A 21,416-nucleotide genomic window follows, 5' to 3' on the forward strand; every position below is an offset into this window, starting at 1 on the left:
ATAAAAAACAACATATTTCCAAAAAAACAAATTTTCGATCATTTTGACTCTGTATTAAAAATGTGGTGCACCATCATCCAACGGGTTTCTGTAGACTGCCACCAAGTTGTTGGCAGTCTACAGAAAACAATCATGGTGTCCTGCAGAGGTGAAAGCTGTTGCTCTCCAACAGCACAGCCAATTATCATCAGCCAATTATCATCTATAAGGACACATTGATATTAAATAAAGATTTTCAGTAACTTATTTAAGAAAATACATGAGAATAAAATATAATACTTTATGGCATCTTTATGGTTGCCAGAACAGGATTATTATAAACCTGTATAAATATTACAGGAACATAAAAATAAAATATAATAATAATAATTATCTTTATTTGCATAGCACTTTTCAAAACACAGTTACAAAGTGCTTTACACAGAGTCAAGATAAAAACAACACAAATTTAAATAATAACATGGAACATAAGACCTGATAAAACAGAGTGAGTAATAGAATCATAAAATCAAAGTGATAAAAGAGGGATAGAAACTACATAGACAACAGATTTGCTATTTTAAAAAGCCTTCACTTTAAAGTAAGCTTTGGGGATTGATTTAAAAGAATTAACTGAGTTTGCTAACCTGCCAATGCAAAGAGTTCCACAGCTGCAGGGATTTAACAGAAAACACTGGTTTCCTTCAGTAACAAGGCGGGCTCTGGGAACAGTTAGGAGGGTTCTACCTGAGGAGAACAGGCAACAGCTAGGCTCATAAGGCATGAGTAAATCTATGATGTGGGTGGGAGCCAGGCCATGTAGAGCTTTAAAATAATTAGTAATAGTTTAAAATCAATTCTGTACCTAAGGTAGCCGGTGTAGTGTAGCAGGCATGGGATTGATATGTTCTTGTCTCTTAGAATATGTTAAATGTCTGGCAGCAGTGTTTTGAACAAGCTGAAGATGGGAGATTTCCTTTTGGCATTACAGGGAATGACAATAATCCAGATGTGAAGAGATGACAGCACGGATGACTTTTTCAAGGTCTGCTTGGCATAAAAAAATTACTTTTGCAATGTTCCTTAGTTGTAAAAAAGCATGATTGTACTCCCTTAGTGACTTGTATGTCAAAACAAAGCTCACAACCAAAGATCCCACCCAAATTGCAGGTGGAATTGCTTGACATTGGAAGACAGGTTCCCAAGATTATTTTTCTAATCAAAGGTTAGGTTAGGGGGGCAGAATAAAAGAATTTCAGATTTGGACTCATTGAGCTGGAGGAAATTTTGTGGCATCCATTTGATATCAGAGCAACAAGCCATAATATGAGAAATTTTGTCTATGTCACTTCCAGTCAGTGGAACATAACGTTCTGTGTCGTCTGCATAACAGTGGAGTTAATATCGTACCTACGGATTATCTGACCCAAAAGGAAGCATATAAATAGAAAATAATAATAATAATAACAATAATTATTATTATTATAGAATACCATCGGAATATTATAGGGATACCTTAGGACATAGAATGTAAACACATTCTTCAGCACAATAAACATTCTCTGAGACACTATAGCAACATTACAGTGATATCATATGGGACCGAAATATTTTTAAACCATAAGTAGGTCAATTCTGAGTGGACTGTATACTTCTATAATGGTATGGTTTGGTTTATCTGAGGCTATAAACAGCCACCATTAACAGGTTTATTAGAGATGACTGCATAGTAATTCGTTCGCTTTTATAACTCCGAGCTCTGGGTGTTCTCTCTGTAGGCAAAGCAGCTGGGGAATATGCCGATATTTCCTGCACAGTGTCCCTCCAGCCATTCCTCATTAACTAGAAGAGAGTGTAAGAGAGAAACATATAGAGGATCATCTGAAAAGGGGATGAAGTAATGTGAGAACATTTAATATGAAAGTGCCCAATGAGGATAAAAGACTTTTTTTGATTCCACTGACAAGCAAATCAGTATGAGTTTAACCTGCAGGGCCTCACCTTGACCCAGGATGTCAATGGTATCTCCTTCGCTGAACTCCAAGTCCTCAGGGCCCTGTGCAGCATAGTCATAGAGCGCCACCATCTGGTAGAGGATGGTACGGTTGGCCAGGGGATCTTCTCTCTGAAGTACAATACAAGGGAATGAGGGTAAATTTTCATTAGCCTAGAAAAGTAGATAATTACCTGGACAAACCATTAATTAAATATATGTGACTTTGGGCATGAGGAAGTGTTTGGTGAAACAACATGATACTCTGCAGTATGAAAAATACTGGGATGGGAAAGGACAGTGAACTGTAAATTGCCAGGCTCACCACATCATTATAAATATTTTCTTTTGCCCATCCATTTGGCTCCCCTTGACATAGGAAAAAACTGCAACACATCCCTTCCAACATGTCAAAATAACACATCAAAATTAAATTGATACAGCTTTTTTCATCATCTATAAGCAAAGGAGGCAATGCATGGAGAATTTTAGATTATTTATCCTAAGATAAGAAAAGATACAACTTTATTAATTCCTTCAAGGGAAATTGACTATTTTAATACAATTTTATTACAATCACTGCTTAAACCTTAATAGGCTTCAGCGCTACAACAACAACAACAAAACAGTGAATATTCCAACCACTCCCTAGTTGATTGTGATGAGGAAACAGAGGCAGGATTTATTTCCAAGAAATATTGTAAACCCTTAAACCGTTTTATTTCTATAACTTAATTTCCATACAGTCCTTTAGGTTTCAAATTACCTTTTTAACTTTTTGATCACTTAGCCAGTGGCTGCCAGTTGTTAAATTAACTAGCCACTATGAATTACGACAATTTTTTTTCCCAAACAAACTAGATTATGAACCGCTGCATTGATGTTGTTTGTGAAAATCAAATACATGACATTATCATCCTATAACATGTTGTTTTGCTGGTGTCCATAAGCTTTGATGCAAACTGTCAGTAACTGTGTATACAGTAGGGTGGGAGTTAAGCGATATGCAGTAAATCCAGGGAACCTTGAGGTGCTCTTGACAGAGCAAAGAATAAAGCTACGTAAATGAAAAGCCTTACACCTTATGCTGACATTGTTCCAGTGCACATGATCAAGTGTATTGGTTACTGTGATTGTAAAAGCGTGATGTCCATTTAGGGGTCTTTCAGTTCGATTCATTATGCGCCAATCAGGGGAGTGTCTACATCTGGAATGGGTGGGCCATATGGGGCCCACACTCAGTGTACAGCAGCTAGGGATCAGTGCAAATTTGAAGATGCAGTGTTGCCTCAACTTCAAGTAAGACCTTTTCTCAGTGGGATACATATTCTTATTTATCTGGTTCTGTAGCTGCTAAATGCTCCAGTATGTTCACCAGCCAGTTGCTAATTCTGTCTGCTGTTTGGTGCTTGGTTGATCAGAGCATTTTCACTGAAGACAGGAGGACGTTGCAGTTCATGGTCAGCACCTTAACCCCTAGACCAACAGGGCTCTCCATATTTGATCAGCTTTTTCTATACAAATTTGAATTGGTGCTGTTTTAACAGTGGCGGAGGAGGGGAATCTGGCAGGAAGGCTACTGCAAACCTTCTGACACACCTCTGCAGCTGGCAATTGATGTAAATTTCAAGGCCTAATGTGCGTGCAGTTGTGAGTGTAAATGCTCACCTGGCACCACAGGGTGGCTCTGCCGGCCTCAGCCACCTCTTGTATGGTGCGGCCTGGCTCAACCTCTCCACCCAGTGGTATCAGCGCCTGGGAGCCATGCTGCTTATGTCTAATGAGACAAAGAATAGTGAGGGGGAATGGTAGCAGGGGGAAAGATGGAAAGTTTAGGGCATAATAGGGGTCAATATGGGTTGGCAGAGGATCAAAAATAAATGTAATGACTTTATTGACAAGATGACACAGATAATTACAAGTGTCAAAGTGAGGCTCTATTGCATTTGTTATCAGCTCCTATTTTAATTTTGACAGCTAGAAAAATGAACTTGTCCCATTGCTATCAATCCTTAGATGTCCTAATGTTTTTGTGATGTGTTTTTATCTCATAGTGATGCTGTGTCAATTGTATTCTGCTATTTATTGCTTTCATGGTCCTCTCATGTCTGTGGAGCTGCAGCCTCAGTGTCCTATGTCTCATGTTAGGGTTCTTGGCCAGAACAGATATTGGACACACATCATGGAGGGGACAAAGAAAAGCATATTTTTAGAAATTAAGCATCATTTGTTGAAATTCAAGGAGACAGAAGTGGGTTGGCAGGCCTGCGGTTACCTGAGGCGCAGCTGAGACGCAGGCTGGCCCAATTTCTGTGCGATTTGTTCCTTCACTTCATGGTACGGTGTGTCCAGAGGGACCGACAGAGCCACAGTGTACATGTAGTGGACCTTCACCACCACATAGCCCACCTCTTCTACCTGAGCTGAGCTGGCACGCTGGGAGTAATGAGCAGAAACACATTAAAAGATAATGTAAATGCAGTTGTGACCTTTTATTTAAAAATGTTGGTCTTTTCTAGTCAGTATGAATACTTTTTACATGGTTATTATGTATTAATAATAGTACTAGTACTAGTATTAGTATTAGTACTAGTGCTATTAATAATAGTACTAGTACTAGTACTAGTATTAGTATTAGTTTTAGTACTAGTACTAGTACTAGTATTAGCTGTAGTATTACTAGCATTACTATTGCCCCTACAATTATGATTAGTATTTGTAATACTATTTATAAGAGGAATTATAGTGCTATCAGTAGTAGTAGTATGATTTTTAGCGTAAAATAGTCACGAAATTGAATGCCTTGATTAATGTACATGCACACGAATTTTCCATTTTTTTCGTGACACTCAGCACATTTAAAGTGTTTCAAGGGGAAATGTATTTTTTGAATGGATGAAACGCAACATTCATTAACAACAGCGGAGTTTAACTGAGGCGTTCGGGGTAGATGGCGGACGTACAAACTTTTTCTGTATTAAACCAGACCATGATCTTTCCCAAACCTTAACCACGTGCTGTGAGAGTTTAAACAGAACCATAAATAAATTTAATAATGCTGGAGTCACCACAAGTCCATATTTCCCTGTGATGAAAAAAATGGAAAATTCCTGTCCATGTACACGAATCAATACATAAAATTTCATGACTATTTCACAAACTGCTCTGACACTGGGTTGCAAATTGTAATACATTACTTTGAAAGTCGTGCTGAGTGTCATTAAAAAAAAAGGAAAATTTATGTCCATGTACATGAATCAATAGACTATATTTTGGGACTATTTCACGAACTGCTGTGAGACTGGGTTGCAATGTACACCATTTGGGTATTAAAACTAGTAATTGGTTTTAATTTTGTGGTTGCTCGGTGTATGTAAATTAAATGAATACTTACTACCTAATACTTAAACACTTACTAAATATGATGTGTCCTATATACTTCTCTCAATGCAGATCTAGAGATCTCAGTGTAATCCAAGATATTGACTTGTCTTCAGAAATAAATGAGATGTAAATTCTACACTACAAATTTGCCACATAAGATAAGGATAAATTACGCAAAACCAGATTGATGAGAGATTTGGGTTTTGTGTTGACATTTCAAGTACTGTAAATGCTGGCTGCATAGGATAATGTGCATAGTGTGCATATGTGGAAGCACCTAAATTCCTAGGTCAGTGTTTCAGTACTATGAAACTTCATCAAGCCTCTGCATTAATGTCACTGAGACCCAGGTGGCCACACAGAGGAGAAAACACACCAAAGTTCTGTAATGGCTTTCTTAGTTATGGATAAATCAGTGTGTAGTACCCTATAGAGTGCCTCTATATGTGACAATCTGGAATTAAGTGCCATCATGGGTGTCCTTTCAGTAGAAGAAAATCTGATAGTGCCCTTTAAAATACCACCACAAGTGAGAAAACATGATAAAATGTCCTTTAAATGAAGAATGATCTAACCGAAGTGCCATTTAGATCATTAAAAAAAGTAAAATTAGGCTTAAAAAAAAGAAATAAAAGGAAAACTATCATGGGGAAAGCAGCTGAGACAAAAGCTTGCCAGTGTTTTGGAATGCTTTAATATTTGTATGTGATGTGCCTAGTTAGTCAATATTATTATAGTTATCTTGCTGATAAATGAAGCCACATTGTGCTCACTTTGAAAAACAGCCACAGAGAGTGAATGAGCTGCAGGTTCATCATCACCGTCTCCTCATGTTACTGACGATGTCAGACAAGCTGAGCTCAGACGGATGTTCCTAAAAGTCATTTTCAGCAGTTCACACTGAAAGGAGATTTGTAACTATACGTTTTATTGTACAATGTTATTTAAATTAATATCATTTAAGATCCTTGTAAAACACAGTTTTTCATGATTAGTTTACTAAAATGTTTTGATGAATTTTACTGATGAAAATAAACTTTCAGCAGAAAATAAGAAATGTTTAATCAGTCAGACTGATCTATTATTTAACACGACACCTGTATAAAGACCAGTCAGTCTGAGAGTGACAGCAGGGTCTACTCACTTTTAATAGTCAGGCTACCTGTTTTGTGTATCTATTAATTAAGTCTTACTTAATTGTCGTTCATTATGAAATACAGTAATACAGTAATCCTTTCTCAGTATGGGGGCCAGAGTAAGATCTATGATTTATTAAATTAGTTTAAAACCCTTCATTACCTATTACCGTGATAACCACAGCAGATGAATGTGTCAGCACTTGCTGATTTAGTTATTCCTCCAGGTGTGGCGGTGGATGTATTAAAAGGGTAAGGGGAGCCTGCTGGGACTGTCTGTGTACAGGGCCCAGATTCTAGTGCTATGCCACTGCTCACAGCACTACGTTAAGTTTAATGGAAACATCCTGGTCTGGTTTAATCTGGGATTGGAAAGGGCCCAATGGTCTGATTAACAGTGACTTCCGACATAACATGTTTATCTGCATTTAACCAAAACCACAATCTTTAACCAAAGTGCTTTTGTTGCCTAAGCCTAACCACAGAGGGGACTGTGTGTGACAGTAGTGCCCTCTGCATGCCCCATCCACTCCATCCACCTCTGTTTGCTGTTGCATTTTTGTGGTATAGAAACGTAATATCTAAGAGAGAGGGTTTGAAGAGACAGGGTTGTATAAGCTGAATGTGAGAGGAAAAGAAATGTGATGTGATTCTACCTTTTTGCTTGCACAGATAAATCTGGCTTTGCATAGGGGGATACTACCTTGTCGCTGGCTGCGCTGGCGGTGTATTTGGGAGGCTCTGAGGCTGGCAATGGTGCGTGGGTGACAGTAGTGTAGGATGGAGGTGGAGTGTCGGAGGCAAAGGGTACTGCAGGGAAAACAGTAAAGGTAGAGTCTGAGCACACACAATGGAAAAAGTCTAATGGAAGGTTAGGCAAGTAGATGTTGAGCTTTTGGAGTCTGTTCCATGATGCCATTGCAAGTATAGGGTTAAACACTTAATAGTTGTATTTTTTTTTAATTCTGATATAAATCAGAATAAACAAATCGTCTTAACAAATCGTATTTTCACATTCGTCAAAATATTGATGAATTTGAAAATACTTACATCAATTTGATATTTTAGTTTTTCCTTTTTTTATGTAGTTTTTCCTTTTTAATAAATTTGCAAAAAATTCTAAAATTCTGTTTTTGCTTTGTCATTATGGGGTATTGAATGTAGATTGATTAGGGAAAAAATTAATTTAAAAGATTTTAACATAAGGCTGCAACATAGCAAAATGTGAAAAAAGTGAAGCTGTCGGAATACTTTCTGAATGCACTGTATATACTCTATAATTATCGACAAATAATTTCATATGTGCATGTTCAATAATTCTTAATAATTTCCCCCTCAAAATCATAATGTCATTTGAATTCACACAGTAAACAGTCACAGTTTTACCTTTGAATAAAGTGGTTTAGATAGTCTGGATGTATGAATGTGCTCAATAAAAATTTTACAGTTAAAAGTGAGTTTTTCCTCGCTGCTGTCGCCAATTTCTTGCTCACGGGGGAATGTTGGGTCTCTGAAAATGTAACTTTAAAGAGTATGCTCTAGACCTGCTTTATATGAAAAGTGCCCTGAGATAACCTCTTTTATGATTTGGCACTATATAAATAAAATAAAATTGAATTGAATTGAGTTCCTCTGGAAACTACGATTTTTATTACAGACTGATAATAAGCAAAAAAATATACCATCTGTTATAATAGAGAAGTGCTTGCTGGAGCAGATCAGAGGAAAGAAGGTGGCGAGGTCTTCCTCTCCTGAGGTAGAAGGATTTTAGAAAAAGTGGAGTAGGAGCACCAGAAGGTGTGTGATCAATTTTTACCCCGAGGAGGAGCTGCAGGACTGGGCCGGGACTGTGGACGGGTGGGAGGCTTGAGTCCTGGTGGGAAGGGGATCCCACTGGGAAATCTCTGTGGAAGAAAACAGGACAGGGAGGCCCGTGACACACTGTTTTTTTTTTTCCAATGGTGAAAATACCCAGAATTGTTTTCCCAGCAGGAAGCTTGTATCTTTTGGTCGAAAGGAGTAGAGTAATCTTGTAACTGTTAGGGGCTGAAGGGCTTTAACTGTAGCTGGAATGGTTTGTAGAACATTTTTTATGTATTTTCTCTGACACAGTAGTTTTTCTGCCCAGTCCCATGAGTGAAGCTGGTATAAAGCTGAGAGTCAACATTAAAGCTCTAAACTGAAACTCAGGTTGTGTTTCCTCTAGACACAAACTTGAAATATGTCTCAAGCCTGTGTTGAAACATATAATAAACATGATGAAGTTTATTATTACATGGACAAATACATTACATTCTCCTTTTTGCCTTTGGACGTCCTGATATCTGTCGGTTCAAGTAGGGAAATTGGCAGATGTCCTCTCTAAAAAATAAAGGAATAAAAATCAGACACTGACATATAAAAGACACTGTCTTGAAAAAAACATCTTTGTCACCAGCCACAAGGTTCGCAGACACCAAATTCTCAGTACTGCGTCTGCAAATTTTGGGGTTTTAATTACCTGAAATGGTATACTTTTTTTAGTCAATTAGTGACAGTGGAAACAAACTGTGAACACAACATTGACATATTATCACCTTTAAGTTGATATGGTGAACTGTTGCTTATTTACACCTCCATCACAGAGAAAAGTTGTCATTCATTCTAAGCTAAAAGGAAACTAAATATTGGACTTACATTCACCAAGTGGATACAAACATGACTCCAAATCAATGATAATATGTCAGCTGGATTTGTAAATAGACAACTGGTTGTTACCATATATAGTCATAATATGTAAATGTTGTGTTTTCAGCTTGTTCTGCTGTCCCCAGGTGGCCAAAATAATAAATGTTTTTCAGGGCGTAAAAACACCCCAACACAACTCCTCACCTGTCCATCATATATAACAGTTGCCATCCCATCCCTGTCCTCCTCGCCGAATAAAAACACCATGGCCCCTCCCGGCACAGTCAGCTGTCCTGGGCCCCGTGCCATATAAGGGATGCGTATGCGCATGTACCGAGAATCCCTGACAGAAAGTGAAAAGACGAAATCAGTCATACATCTACAAGCATTATTTTACTATATTGTGTATGTGTATATAAATATTAAATGATAGTATTATCCTCGCATAGTAATATTGACAGCTCAGGTTAGTAACATTTCTATTTGATTGGTGATAATACTCACTGAGATCCATCCACCTTGGGCTCGTAGAAACCAGGTTTCTGTAGAGTAGACAGGGTTACAGTTAGTAAAAAGGGAGAGACTGACAACAATTAATCTCTGTTCTTGCCAGCCTTACCTGCAGCCTCAGAGGTTCAAAGCCTCCAAAATCATCATTGGGAATCATGGAGGAAATCACCTGCAATTAGAACATCATTTATTACTGGTTTCTACACATTTTACTTGACTGTTTAACTTTTTTTTTTTGTTAAATTCCCAGTTTAAACGACCCATATATTGTTTTGGAATTAATCGAATGATTTGGGTGCCATTTCTACAAGAAAGCAGATGAAGATTTTTAATCCAAAGTTGAAAAGAAAGAATCAATTTAATTAAGCAATTAATTGCTTATTAACATGACATTTCTTAATTTCTGGCATTTTGTTAATGACTATTCCATGCCTGAAGTTAGTTAGTGATACACAGTGAAATGTGCCAAAATAAGCCCAGTACAAATGTTAAATTATGTCTGGCCTGTCACTTGGCCCTGCAGTGAGTACCTGGCTGTGTTGTCATAAATCTACTGAGATTCATGACAGGCAACACCATTCTCTTACCCTGACCTAACATACCTTCAACACAACATGATTCAATATAACTGCCTTTAAATCCTACTGTCACCCAAGCAAAGTACAGATACAGTGTAGATATAAGGTCATGTTAAGTATCTACTGCTACATTACCTGCCCCCACTGGCCTAGATAGGCAGTCTTATCTGAATGCCAGGGCCTGCTCAGTGGTCCAGCCGCCATCCCTACTTATCTAGCTCCAGTAACCTTACCAATAGTTAAATAGTAAGTGACAACAGCAAGTTGGAATAATTCAAGCATCTTACCATACATCCTTGACACCAAATTCATCAAGGGGACACTCTACCTTTGCTTTGCCCAAGAAGTCTCTTTGCTGCAGCTGCTCCACATCCCGTTTCCTGGGACGAAACACCAAATCCTCAGACACCAGGAGAGGAGCCAGGACTTCCTTCCTCTGTTTTTAAAAGTCAGGGAAAGTGTTCTTTTTTAATGCAAATGACAATGATTGTGTGTGTATGAATATTTATGAAAAGTACATTAAATTCATCTTCAGGTCTGATCTTTTGGAATCAGCTCTGGCCTGAACAATCTGTATTTGTTTTGTGAAACAGTTGTTAAATTGATTTATTAGAATAAGCATAGACTTATCTTTTCTGAAGAACTACAAAACATACTGTGACCTAACTAAACATATCACTTTGAGACATATAGAAATGGCCTCTTTACATCCTATGATGTAATTTATGTCCAAACAGGTTGTTGGCTGGGACTTAACACTGAGAAATCCTTCTAAAGTGGGCATGGTTGCATTGTTGACCGGCAGGATAAATCTGGGCAGGGAAAGTGTAAAAGCAATGCCCCACCATCATTACTGCTCCAATGGATCCCGTGTTACAAATTGCCCATAAATCAGCAGTTTATGCAGCAAAATAAACAAAATCATTTGTCATTTGTAAATCTGAATGGAAAAGGCCAACAATTGAAGCCCCTGTTTTCAAATGTATATATATTATAAATAAGCAAATAGTTGTAAATAAGCAACAGTCAAATTTAAAAATGGGGAATAACATCCGTAGGTATTATTCATTAAAATGTATGACTCATAAATTTTAATCATAAGTTATGAGGACTGCGGTTTGTGGTTTGATCAGATTTGATTTTCAGCAGCCTGGAAAGATAAGCAAACGGCCCTACAGCTTTTACCAGTTTTTGAGTCAAAAATCCTGATTAGTGCATGTAAGTATGTGACATCATACTTTGCCAGCTGAGCCCAGCCTACTTCAAACCAGTGAGAAGACAACTGACAGGAAAGACAAATACAGAAATCTTTCGAGTGTAATAACGAAAGCTGCTCTAAACGTGGCAGAAAGTGTTGTGTTCATGTAAGATCCTACTGGTTGAATAAGAAGCTGGATGAGAAAATAGCTTCTCAGGGCCTTCATAAAAATGAGAATAGGAAATTTAATTAAGCTTGACGTTGGAAAATGTACTTCTGTACTCTTAAATGAAGGTCTATTTACTAGATTTCTTCCAGAGCTATCAGTCACAATAAACAGACTGTACTTATGTAACATTTTTCTACCTTAATGGACAAAGCTCTTTAGAATTTGCTTCACATTCACCTGCTAAAACATACACAGCAATGCATGCAAGGCGCTGGCCTGCTCATCAGAAGCAGCTTGAGGTTGCTCATGGACATTTCTGCTGTTGTTTGATTATCAGCTTCACTGTTTTCCAGGAAGCTTAAGTTTCCATTTCATTTTATGTTTATAGAGGTGAGGACGGACATAACTTTCCTCACATTTCAGAATCAACCTAATCTTTCTATATTTGTTGGGACATCAAAGAAGTGACAATGACAGACATGCAAACAACAAACATATACATAAACATTGCTAGGGCAATTGACTGTGGAAATTTGTCAACAAAGTCTGTCTCCTGCCTTTTCCAGTCTATTGTGAAAGTTGTGACACTCACCAGGACACTTTCCAAAGCCACCTCTATGTTTCCACCTCGACTTCCTCCTCTCTCCTGAGAGGCTGACAGCAGGACCTCCCTGGCCTGCTCCCACTGGCCCATCCGACAGTATACAGCTGCTGCATTATATAAAACCTAGGGGACACCACACATTTATACCATCCCATTAATATTCATGTTATCTGTACTGTTGTGTGAAAACCCTCTTATAGAGATTTCATCATCATTTACCAAAATAAACTGTCTTTACTTAAATTTCTGTCTTTCCAAACTTACTTTCTGGTTTTGGAACAAAAATCGCCATGCACTGAAGTTTTAAGACACTGGAGGATGGTGCTATCAGCAAACGTTTTTCTGCTACAAAGGCCAAAAAACAGCAGTATTGTCTCAGTATTCATCAGGGTGATATGTCTGTGCATTCGATGCTTCTATTGGAGCTATGATTCAAATAGCCAGAGACCTGTGCCAGTTTCACAAGTCTTCCACCTTGAAGAATAACATTGTCAGAGAAATGGAGTAGGATGCATTATTTATCCTTGTTTTACTGTGTCATAGAAATTGTCAAACAACCTAAGCGCTCCAGTTCACTGTGTTCAATTGTTAATTTGTTCTATAATTCCTAAAATGCTGTTCTGTGGAATTGCTTTCCTGTGATGGCAGCAACAAAACAATAGCTGCTTCTGTCACTGATGGACACATTCCAAAAACCAAGTGCTTAAGAGAAAGGGAAAGCTTTTCTGGCATTCTTTTGTGAAAATAGAATGGATGTGTGTTAGTCTCAATTTGTGGCACCCAGAATTCATTTACATCTATTTGCACCCACTCACGACTATCCTCTGACGTTTTGTGCAATTGCACCACCTCTAAAACTTGTCTTAATACACCTAGAAAGACTTAGTGATGCCATTACTAGTTGTACATTTTATAAAAACCCACTGGAAGACACTCTGGAAGAAATCCCAATGAAGATGCACTATTTTGAAGGAAGTAGCAGTTTTTTCACGAGTTCAATTGTCCATTTCAAGAGAAATTGATTGATGTGATTTTCAAACTAATGGTAACATCAGCCGTTAGGCATGGTTCTTCCACTAAGTCACAGTTTAACTGTTACTAACTGGCTGCAAGCACAGGTGCATTGTCTATGGGAAGCTTCGGCATGTCTTATCTGTACTGTGAGAAATATGTGATGTTGTGTAACCTCTTCTTTAGCCTCCATCAATGAAGCTTTGTTAGCTCCCAGGAGTGTGTGACATTTGAACTACACAATGGAGGTGATGACACATCACAGTTGTTTTCTTTCCTCACTACTGACAGACCTCATGGGGTTGGATTTCCTTATTATTTCACTGTAATCTGTCAGAAGAAGCATAGTGGAGACTGCCGTTCCCCTTTCTGATTGCAGGTGCGTTGTGTCGTATGTGTGTGTATATGTGTGTTAGTGTCAAACCTGCCAGCTGTAGAGTTTGAATCGCAGTCCCAGCTGTCTGTAGTCAATAACCATGTTTCCTCTCATATGCTTTTGTGCCCAGATACAGTCTGACAGAGCCTCCTCCAATCTGGAGAGAGAGCAGTGGAGAAAACAGATAAACAGTAGTTGATGAAAAACTGTTCATTTTCAAAATGAAAATGCCGCACCTTGGGCAACAAAAGCTCTATGCAAAAACTGAAGTGTAAAACCCACACATTTTGGTTTTACAGGTTGTTGTGGGTCTGACTATTTCTTCATTGGGCACAGTACCTTCCTGGAGTCTCCGCTGGTTGTCTGGCAACCCCACAGTGACGAAAAGTCTCCCAGCAAGTTACTGTGCCCAGCCAAGTAATAGTCTGGCACATAACTCCCCCAAAAAACACAATGTGTTGTTTTTACACTTCAGGTTTTGTATGAATTACACAAACAAGATCTAACAGCTGTAGAGGTGCTGACAGAAAGATCCCGTTATCTATGGACAGAGCCATATTAGAGTTGTATCAATATTGTCACCCAACTCTAACCAAAAAGTCAAATAAGCGGATTTCCCAAAATGTCAAACTATATCATAATACAGTCATTATATATTATTAAGTCAAACCAATTCATTCATCAGAAATTTTTCAGCAATCCCTCCTTTCTGCTATCCTGTCAAATAAAACTGAATTTCTTTATTTAACTGATAGCCCATAATTTTAAACATAAGACTGACCCATCACTTACCAGTTTCAACTGGAATTACATCACAGAACAGCAGCCACCATGGCCACAAGTTATAGGATAAAAGTTTATTTAAGACACATTCCCTTTTTGAATTCCACCAAGGAATAAGGTGGGTTGCATAAACTTTATCAGAGACTTTTAATCAGACTGGCCAGACAAAGAACCATCTTTCTCCAACCCAAAGAGGCCAATTTTTTTGGAATGAAAATTAAATAACAGCAGGCCGTGATACCACTTTACATTCTTTTTTGGGGCACTTTGGCAGTGAATCTCATGAAAAGGACAAGACCAGATAAAGAGGTCATGAAACACAGACTAATATTTTATTCAACAAATGGAAATATATTTTACAAAGGAAAGTCATCACTAATCAAACACATAATGATCTGCAATGCTCTCTCTCTCTCTCCTTCTCTTCCTCTGTGTTTTACACACATACACAAAAACCACATATTCCCACTCCCCCTCATATCCTGTGGGGCCTCTGATAACAAAGCTGCCAGGGACCTGTCATAAACTGCAGCTGCATTCCTGAAGCTACATATCATGAGATTTTTTCCCTTGATTAACATTAACAAAGCTGTCCAATTATTCATTAATCCAGTTAATATTACTCAACTTTTTTTTTAATGTAAAAAATTCAACTCCCATGTCTTTGTCAATTAAAAAGGCCAAGTTATGAAATGCAAAATGTAATGCAACGTTTGCCGTGACCACACTGCCACCCAGTGAACATGGATAGATATGTCTCTGTAGCCCTTTGTAAGCCTTATGGTAAAATATAGGTCTCTACATTACATATATTAATCTTCTACAAATCAAAAAATGTCCAAATTAAACTTAACATTATTTGGAATATATAGTTATTAGACTAGGCTGTAGGACTGTAAATTATTATATTGTTGATCAAATTAGTTGTTTAATTATTTTAATTAGTTTAATCTATCAGCAGTGTGTTTTCCAAATCAAATCCATTCCTGCTCAATTCCTTGAAAGAAAAGAATGGATGCTCATTGGCTCAATTTGGGTGCAAAATTCCATTAGTCCACCCATAATGCACGTCTCTTGATAGGTGAAAAAGAGCACTGCCTTTTGTTCTGGGCATTTTTTGCACTTTGGCACTTTTGGTACATTAACTGTCTTCCTTTTTGCAGTTCCACCTTTCTTTTACTTTACCTGGCTGCTGCTTATCAAGACTCTTCTCCAGTCTTAATTTACCTTTTCTAGACTGGTATTCCTGTATTTTTAATCTTTGTTAAGCTGTGTACATTTTGATCTTTATCTGCCTCAGTTTGTAACTCAATACCAAACTCAATGAGCCTAAGTTTTTATATTTTTGTGCTTCAGTAAGTCTCGCTTTGATAGCATTTTGGTAGTTTTGATATCCGGCTAACGAGATTACTTTCAACACTAACTACTCAATGAGTTCAGTTAGGGAACGCGAAAATATCAGCAGTTACAGATAGAGAAACCAGCGACGGCTGCACAGCCCATCTACTCGTGCCTTTTTTTAAAAGGTCTTCTTTAGTTTTAAGGCAATGCTCCATTCATCCTGGAGTGAGGCTCCCAGACCACCTGATCAACCACCTGCTGTCCCAGGGAGCATCACCTGTGAGAGTGGCGAGTAGACCAGAACCGACTCAACTACACTGGGTCCAACAAAATGGGATTCAGCTCCAAGATGGCACTGCAAAAGTAGGCCAACTTTTTCTGCTGCTGTCTGTGTAAGGGTTGAAGTAGGATAGTGCTCTGAATGATTAAAAAGTCCTAGAGAAGTAGATTGTCCCCTTAAAGTATAGTTTATCCACAGCAAAAGTACACTGATTTTCTCTTAATTTCCCAAGATTCTCTTGAGTCAGTTGTTTTAAAGACATCACCATTATCTGTCAAATTCTAAAACATAGTGTCAAAGTTGTTGTTGCATAGTCTGTATTGTAGTGTCTGTGTAGTGACTGAAAGTCCATAGACAGAGTGATGGCTCCTACCTTTCAATCTGCATCCTTACTGCTGCTCTCTGAAAGAAGCCAACAGCAAGACGTTCATCCTTGGCAATGGTGAGGTCTAAAGCCTGGACATCACAGAGGGGAAAAGACAAGGATGCAAAAAGATGGAAGAATTATAAATACTTCTTGCCTGTTACAGTATAGGTATTCAACAGTGGTGAAGCCAGACTGATGTACAGTGGATGATAGTAGATACAGTTTTAATGCTCTGCTCAAGAGATTGCTGCTTGAATTCTCACATTTTAGTGACAAAAATGTGACAAGATGATCTCGCGAACAACTGCACAGTGGAAGAAGGGTACATCACAGACGTGAAGTCCCCTAAACAGCCTGAAGGGGCGTCATAAAGCTTGGGTTCTGGCTTATTTCATGCTGCAATCTTTGTCAGTTACAGGGGCCAAATTCATATTTGGGCAAAGGCGAGTAAGCCTGATTGGAGCTGATGGTAAACAACCATGTGGCAAACCCCCATGGCCATGATTGGCTGTGGTACAACCCAAAAAATATTACTGTGCAACATCACAAAATTTCACTGGATTTTTTTGTTCTGTGTGAACAAAAGACATCCAATTAGCTCCATTCCCAACTCATAAAAGAGGCAAGACTAGGTTCCACAAGTATTCAAATAGCCTCTTAGGACAATGGTGATGTGCAGAGGGGGAACAGCTACAGGGCATTTGCAAAACCAAAATGAATAAAAAAGGTGAAAAAATTCTGCCTGTACTGAAAAATCTGGTTTCTGCTGCAAGATCATTAGAGTGAAGATATTTATACATATAAAGTCATCCAACCTTGCTTCTATCATCTCAAGAATGTTGCTAGAATCCATTCAATTTTGAGTTTTTGAGATACTAAATCCCTCATTTTCTTATTTCCTCACGCTTAGACTACTCCAATTATCTTTTAGCTGGAATAAATCAGAAAACAGTTCACACACTCCAAATTGTACAGAATGCAGCAGCACTTTATGCACTGTCTTCCATTATCAACCTGCTCACAGTCTGAAATCCTTAGGCGGATACCTATGGTCATTCTCATAGCTAGGTTTGGGGACAAACTCCGCTTTAGCTGTGGACTGACCTATGTCTGTGCAGTTGTTTTCCAAGAGGTCAAACAGTCTATCGAAGGGGTCTTCCTAATAAACTAAAGAGCTATAGCAAATGTCATCGTGGATGTTATGAATAGCTCATAACTGATCCATAAAGCATTAATAAAATATTATTTAACTATTTATACAGCCTTTAGTCATAACTTATAAACCCCTTGTTAGATAATGTATCGGTTGTCATGAAAGTTATAATTATGGTGTCTGATATAGTATGAATCACTTCAAAGTATTGACAGGAATCTCAGGTTTTCCCCATATTCCAATACACACAACACACAGACCTTCTGGGCCAGGTCCAGCTGTTCCAGAGCCATGTGAGCTGAGGCAGCATTGAACAGAGTGCGAGACGTGGGCTCACTAATCCGCTCAAGTTTGTTCAGAGCTCCTTGCCAGTCCTTGGCATCAACAGCCTGCACGGACTCATTCCACAATTGTAATAACTCAGTGTAAAGCATTCTGAAGACTGGAGAGAGGAGAGCAAAAAAAAGATAACAGATATACTACAGATGAGGTTACTGTTTGTCCGTCTGCTTTTTTAGAGTTGTTAATCGAGGATGCAAATGATTTTCACGTCAGAGCCCATATTTTTAACTGTTAACATTGAAATTTTGGACTTAAATCAAAAAGGTAAAAGAAGATGTCCATCACTTTTACTCTTATTCACAAACTTAAGAATAAAAACTATTTTTCAAAGTTCTAATGACTTTAAAATGCTCTTGAAATGAAGAAGATTCCAAACATCCCTGCAGTGGATTCAAAGATGCGCCTAGAAAACTCTAATACAAATACAGAGGTGTACATATACAGTACCTTCTGACATGAGTGATAGTATAAAATATCAGTCATCGCATTTAATGTTACACCAAATTTTATTTTTCATTTTTAATTTTCCATTTATCAGTGATGCACACAAGTAGAATACGGCTGTGCTGATTTTGATTGCAGTTACTTTCCATGTATCTTCGTTGTCTGCACTTGTTACTATGGTACTAAATTCATCTTATTATATGACTTATCTGATGTAACTAATTTATAACCAGCAGAATTTCTTCCCTGCTCCAGTTAAGTTTTCTCTTTGTTTCCATTATAGGCAATTACGTATTATTTTATCTCTATTTACATATTTTTATTTTTTAATATATCAGATAAGGTATTGTAAATTGATAATTAGAAAAGGAGGTAGGAAGGATTTCGACAACAGATAAGAAAAACATCTTTTAGAAATTAAAATAACGTGTTTTCACTTATGTGGTTTTATTTTTTGTTTTTTTTGTTTATTCATATGTAACAATTGCATTTGTAGAAGTTGGCTGCTAAATTAGAAGAATGATAATTATGAACCTAATTGTTATGTGTGTGGATTACTGAATTTCTCTGGAAAGTTTTGTAAATGTAATTGGTACCAAATCAGGCTGATAGACACATTTGTGGAGAAAAGTACACATTAGATATATATTTACACTGGAAATAAAAAAAAATGTAATTAAAAGTACCATAATAATAATAATAATAATAATAAATCTTCATTACAAGGAAAAGTTCTTAATCTTACTTAATTAAAAGCAAAGTTAACTATCAAAAAGTAAATAGTACTCAGTACTCAGTAGTACTATTCAGAATAGTCCCCAGTGTTATTTTATTATATTTCAATATGTTATTGGATTAATATTACTGAGGAATTAGCATCTAAACAACATTTTAACATAATAGCTGGTCCATGTGGAGCCTTAAAGGTTATGTACTCTTGTAGTTTAATGTATAACAGTGCATCAGCTTTTGGAAGGTGATTTATTTTTGGATGAAACGTTTAATCTGCATAGTAACTAATAACAATAGCTGTCTAATATATGTAGTGGAGTAAGAAGTACAATATTTCCCTCTGAAATTTAGTGGAGTAGAAGTATAACCAGAAATGGAAATATTTAAATGAATTGCAAGTACTGCAGTATTTAAGTTAATGTAATTAGTAACTTCCCACTGCTGCAGAAAATGAATGAACTGATAAGTAGCATTGAATCCATTATTTTTTATTTTATTTTTTTAAATTTAATTTAAAATTATTTGAATTAAACAATTTGACAAAGGTGGAAAAATTCCTCAAAGAGGACAAGAGAGAGATGAGGGGTGGGGGGGAATCAGGATGAATGAAAGAGATGTAGGCTGGATCAAAGACAAATATAAAAACGAGTATCTGAAAAAAATTAAAAAGAAAAGAAAAACCAACGGAGAAACTGCACTGATGTTAATCTGTAACATTTTGCACAATTTTACAGGAATACTTCCTTGTACCTTACCCAGTGCCTATATACACATGTTGTTTAGCTCAGATCATACAAGCTGGATAGATTATAAGAGAAACTTTATAAATCGCCTACATTCAACTGCTTACCTTTTGCTCCTGAATGAGAGGTTAGAGTTCAGTTATTGTCCAACTCTGCCTTGGTACCTGCTTACCTCCACGCTGTGCCAACAGGGAAGTGAGAGTGAGTGAAAAAGGCCTCCTCCAAAGTCTCCACCCTGCTGCTATAAGGAAGTCTATTATCCACATTCCCCAGAAAGGACCCACCGAGGCACATAGGCTCTGGAATTCACCTGCCAATGTGGCACGTACGCATGAGTCACACAGGATTTTTTAAATGTAATAACCCCATGAAAATCAGTTTCCTCTTTGGCTCAAACTATTTTTGAACATTCATTTCTTACAGCAGATTCTTTATTTGGGTATTTAACGTAATCATTCATACCATGTCAGGTAAACTGTGAATAACAGAAAACTGCAGCAAACTGACTGTCAACAATATTTTCCTGAATGCCCCAAATCTCTGGCAACCTGTTGTCCTTTGTGGTTAAGGTTTCTATACCAGGTGTAATTACACTGAGTTAGTATATTATGCTAACACACGGAATGAAAGCTGTAGTTTACATCATAGAATTGCTGAGAAGTTTTGGATGAGATCTATTCAGGGTGACCTTTGATGTCCCTTTATGAGGAATGATTCAGAGAAGGGAGTTAAGAGAAAAATTACTTTGCTTTACAGAAATCACAGCTCCTTAAAAATAAAGTAATACACTAAGAGAGACATAATAATGGCTATAATGTTTAAAAAAACAAGGAAAATTGTTTGGTGTTTTCAGTGCTTAGCCCACTGGGTCAACCTGCTGTACAGGTTGTGTTTTGTTATTGCAGTACAGTACTACAATCACAGTGTGGACCCACCCATCACAGAAACTCCACAGACTACAAACCTTGTTGCAGTGGGATCACGCCAGTCAAGGTCAGTGTTGACGTCCGGACCCACGAGTACTCATGGGTATAACAACAGTCATTACTACATTTTTACACCAGCACTCAGTACTCATGGGTCGAACCAAACCGATCTTCCAACTTCATTTGGATCGTGCACAGTTGTGACAGACAGACAGACACCTGCCAAAGAACTCAAAACTGCCTCTGTGGTAGTTCCCACTATAGTAGGTGTCTGCAATAACACATTTTGCCATGAAGACACACACACACACACACGCACGCACACACACACACGCACACGCACACACACACGCACACACACACACAAAGACTCACAAGGTTGAAAGCGCAGCTGGTAATGAATGCACCACAGCATGACTACCTGTGGAGGAAAAGTATGAAAATCTTTCCCTTCAGTAAAAGAAGCAGGACAACAATGTAAAAACACTCCTTTACAAGTAAGAGTCATACTTCGAACTCTTACGTACTGTATGTAATATACAGTATGAGCTTCAGTTTAATGATCAAAAGTTATCATGCTAAATGGCACCTGTCAGTGTTATATTGTACAATATTAGATGACTGATTTTAATATTGTATCTGCTCAGTTTTACATAGTGTTTGGAAATCGTGTCTATTGCGTCTTATTTTCTTATTTAAT

At 37.7% G+C, this 21,416-nt stretch overlaps 1 protein-coding gene across 1 annotated transcript; it reads right to left on the reverse strand.

Annotated features, from left to right (window-relative positions):
• Window positions 1–472: 472 nt before the first annotated feature.
• Window positions 473–19,964, reverse strand: noxa1 (NADPH oxidase activator 1). The gene is made up of 16 exons (XM_040155971.1): window positions 19,898–19,964; window positions 17,790–17,971; window positions 16,383–16,465; window positions 13,654–13,762; window positions 12,207–12,341; window positions 10,576–10,683; window positions 9,779–9,838; window positions 9,664–9,701; window positions 9,364–9,502; window positions 8,785–8,853; window positions 8,309–8,396; window positions 7,196–7,302; window positions 4,248–4,408; window positions 3,641–3,749; window positions 1,981–2,104; window positions 473–1,821 (listed from the first exon to the last, which is right to left on the reverse strand). Exons 2-16 carry the CDS (start codon window positions 17,961–17,963, stop codon window positions 1,724–1,726), a joined length of 1,602 nt encoding a protein of 533 aa, XP_040011905.1. The 5' UTR covers window positions 17,964–17,971; window positions 19,898–19,964; the 3' UTR covers window positions 473–1,723.
• Between the last annotated feature and the right edge of the window lie 1,452 nt (window positions 19,965–21,416).

Source organism: Xiphias gladius, chromosome 19 (genome assembly GCF_016859285.1).
Source record: "Xiphias gladius isolate SHS-SW01 ecotype Sanya breed wild chromosome 19, ASM1685928v1, whole genome shotgun sequence".
Taxonomy (NCBI): Eukaryota; Metazoa; Chordata; class Actinopteri; order Istiophoriformes; family Xiphiidae; genus Xiphias; species Xiphias gladius.

Excerpts from the sequence above, each read along its gene's own strand:
- noxa1 (XM_040155971.1), bottom strand. The coding sequence starts at position 17,963 with ATGCTTTACACTGAGTTATTACAATTGTGGAATGAGTCCGTGCAGGCT. Across the intron at positions 16,466-17,789 it reads AGCTGGACCTGGCCCAGAAG|GCTTTAGACCTCACCATTGC; the intron begins GTCTGTGTGTTG and ends TGTGATGTCCAG. Across the intron at positions 3,750-4,247 it reads GCGTCTCAGCTGCGCCTCAG|ACATAAGCAGCATGGCTCCC; the intron begins GTAACCGCAGGC and ends TTGTCTCATTAG.